Raw genomic sequence first — 3,572 nt, forward strand, 5'->3', positions numbered from 1 at the left:
TCATGGTGTTTTCAATAAAAAAATTTCAAGATTCAAATCTCCTCTTTCCCAACTATCATACCATTAAAAAAAATTTCAAATAATAAGAACAACATATCAATATTATACTATAGTTAAAGATAAATTACACCAACCTTATGTGAGAGGGAGGTGTAATACACCTGGTATTTGGAATACATTCTCTGAAAAGAGGCTATTTGTGTGGAGGGATTAAGATTTAGTAATCACCTAATTAACCAATGATGAAAAGTGTATGAATAAGACATGATAACTTTAGGTGAGGAATAGTTTCCAAGTATTATCTGGATCTTATATATTAGAATGACATGAACTGATAGTAGGAGAGTTGTTATTGCTAGTGAGAATAATATATTATCGATGAATAAACCATTTCCCACGCAACCAATGTCTCATAATTGCTGAACACCATACAACCATAGATCCTACAAGTCATGAGACATTAATTGTATACAATCGACCTAACATCCTCAAACTATCTCATATAAAGGCTTCGTTAGAATTGCTAAGTTGAAATAACTAGATGAATTTTCCATCAATTAATTGGAATAGGATCCTCTATATTCAAATTGATCCATTTAAAAATTTAGTTTAAAAATTACAAATTTGAATGTGAGTCTGTATCACGTTATTTATAATTTTAAATAACACAATATTATGTACGCTATTTGATTAAAAAAATATATATTAATGATGAATAAACCATTTCCACATGGAAGATGCAATCTTTTAGAGTAGTCTAAAAAAAATTAGAAAGAATAATTACAATGTATGAAAAAAAAAAATTCGAAAGGAACATATATAGGAAGGCTCTCATGGTATTTTTGGCTCTTCCACTTGTCTGGTAAAAGAGTCTGAGAAATTCTATTTCAACTCAAAGCAAAGGGTGATATTAATCATAATTACTCTTCCATGTACACACTTTACAGAGGAAAATTGGAAGAAATTGCTAGGTACGACATGTTGAAACTTCACTAATTTATTGAGGGTGTAGCAGTTGTGCTCCTTTCCTCGCTTGTCAAAGTGAGAGAGACTTGGTTGGCAATGGTTATTCTTGCAGGGGCGTAAGAATACATAGGCACAGGCATTTGTGATGAAAGGCTAGGCAATGGTGCTTCAAAATTAAGAACCTTAATTGCTTGCCTTATAGAAGGTCTTAAAGTGTGATCTGGATGAGCACACCATAGCCCAGTAGTCATTAAACATGTCATCTTGTCAATGTCATAATCCCCATTTAGCGTCTCATCCACGGCTTCCAAAAGCCTTCCCTTTCCATATAGTTCCCACACCCAATTGACTAAACTAATCTTTAATTCTTCTGCTTTTGGCTCCACTACTCTCCTCCCACAAGCAATTTCTAATGCCACCACCCCAAAGCTAAACACATCTGATTCCTTATTAGCCTTGCTTGTGATAAGGTATTCAGGAGCCATGTAGCCCATGGTTCCAGCTACAACCGTTGTTTGTGAGCCAAGTTCGTGGTCTACAAACCTTGCTAGACCAAAGTCACCAAGTTTGGCATTGAAGTTTGAATCTAACATCACATTGCTTGATTTGATATCTCTATGTACCACACATTGCTCCCATTCCTCGTGGAGATAGAGCAATGCAGAGGCTAACCCATGAACAATTTTGCGCCTCACTGGCCATGAGAGATGAGTTTTTTTGTGAAACAAATGCGAATCTAGGCTTCCATTAGGCATGTACTCATAAGCTAATACAAAACTCTCCCTTTTATGACTCCAACCAACAAGTTGTACTAAATTCCGGTGTCTCAAACGGCTTATAGTCATAACCTCAGAAATATACTCCTTTTTTCCTTGGTTAGAGCTGCTAGATATCTTCTTCACCGCAATTTCAACGTTCATTTCTGTCAAGAAACCTTTGTAGACGCCTCCAAAACCTCCTTGCCCAAGCTTCCCTTCCTCTGAAAAGTTATTAGTTGCCACAACTAAGTCTTTGTAGGCAAACCTTTTTGGTCCAGTTCCTTCTATTAGATCTTCAGCCCCATCCATCATCCCCATTTCTTCATCTTCATCGTCTCCTTCTACCTGCTTTCTTTTAGTGTTTCTCCACAAAATGCAATAAGAGCCAAAACTGATCCCTGCAACCAAAAGCACCACTCCTATTATCAATCCTACTAACCACATCTTAGAATTCCCTTTTGCTCCATTTTGAGTCAAAACCAGATCCAAAGTTGAACTGAAATTCCAACTTCTGATTGCTTGAACTGGGATTGCCCTTCCAGTTGATGCTGAGAACCCCACTATCACTTTTTCTGGTAGAACATTTCTCAGCTTTACATTATGAGTAAGATTCAAGTGTTGGTTAGCTATCAGAGGAACATCTATGTATTTCAACAATACACTGAGATTCTCGGAGGTTGAATCATAAGAGACTGTTGCCACCATAATGTCCCCAGAGGTGAAAGAGTCTTTAAAAGTTTCATTTACCTTGGAGACAATGGAGTTCACGTTGATACCGACATGGTTGTCATTAGGATCCCATGTATCTTGCCACGAATCGAACTCCACCGCTACCATCTGATTTGATGAATTGCCGTCAGTTGTCTCATTGAAGAGACCCAACCAACCTGCAGCGGAATTGCCAGGAATTTCAACGGAATCTTCTGAAGTGATAAAGAATGCAATGCCACCGGAGGTTGAGTTTGAATCGTTAGGACGAGCTCTCATTATGAACTCAAAAGAAGTTGAGAAATCTGTTGTTACATTTGTGATGGGATCCCACAGTTGAATGGGTTGGGAATAGTATGCTCGACCTGTGGCATTAAACACATCACCGCCGATCTGGTTATCGCTGAGTCGTATCGACCAGACTGAATCAACTTGTGCTCTAGTGGCTGTACCAGAAGTAGAAATGTTGTTGTCATCCAAGAAGTTAGGATAGGAAAATTTTACAGAGAAGGTGCAAGAGAAGCAACAAAAGAAGACACAAAGGAAGAGAAGGGAATATGAGGATTCATAATCCATAAGAAAATGGGCAAAAGGCAGATGGTTAGAATGAAATATCATTAGAGACACAAATATAATATAGCTAATAGAATGTTGTTTAGGTCTTGATCGCGCGCTAGCGTGGTTTGACTGGCGTTGGATGTATATGCATCAATAAAAAAATGACATGGATGGTTTTTCTGCCTTTCTGGGATGGCTGTAAAGTTTGGACTTTGGACCTTCTATGTGCTTCTCCTGGCTTTGAAGCGTTCGTGCCACTTGTGTATGGCTAATTTTACATAGCACACACGGTTGCATTTTACAAAGAAAGTCAACTTTTGGTTACTATTTGCTAATTGAGAAAACGGATTAATTAAGAATTAATGGAAGATTTTTTTTTTTTTGGTTAACCAAGCTGATAACATAAAACTAAACAACAACCATTCTTATACAAAAGAGCTCAACTTTGTCAAAAGCTAGCAAATCAACCACCACAGGTGGTAGTTCATACAACAAAAGGAAATCAACAGATTGGGTTGCTCCCATGTTAGCAAGCTTGTCAGCACATCCATTGGCTTCCCTAAATATGTGAATCACTATGCA

The 3,572-nt window shown here is 37.6% G+C and overlaps 1 protein-coding gene across 1 annotated transcript; it reads right to left on the minus strand.

The window, feature by feature from the left end:
* Positions 1 to 798: 798 nt before the first annotated feature.
* On the minus strand, positions 799 to 3,021 carry LOC126707262 (L-type lectin-domain containing receptor kinase IX.1-like). The gene has a single exon (XM_050406853.1). The coding sequence runs from the start codon at positions 3,006 to 3,008 to the stop codon at positions 993 to 995; it is 2,016 nt and encodes a 671-aa protein (XP_050262810.1). The 5' UTR covers positions 3,009 to 3,021; the 3' UTR covers positions 799 to 992.
* Positions 3,022 to 3,572: the final 551 nt, after the last annotated feature.

This window comes from Quercus robur, chromosome 11 (genome assembly GCF_932294415.1).
Source record: "Quercus robur chromosome 11, dhQueRobu3.1, whole genome shotgun sequence".
NCBI lineage: Eukaryota > Viridiplantae > Streptophyta > Magnoliopsida > Fagales > Fagaceae > Quercus > Quercus robur.

Excerpts from the sequence above, each read along its gene's own strand:
- LOC126707262 (XM_050406853.1), bottom strand. The coding sequence starts at position 3,008 with ATGGATTATGAATCCTCATATTCCCTTCTCTTCCTTTGTGTCTTCTTT.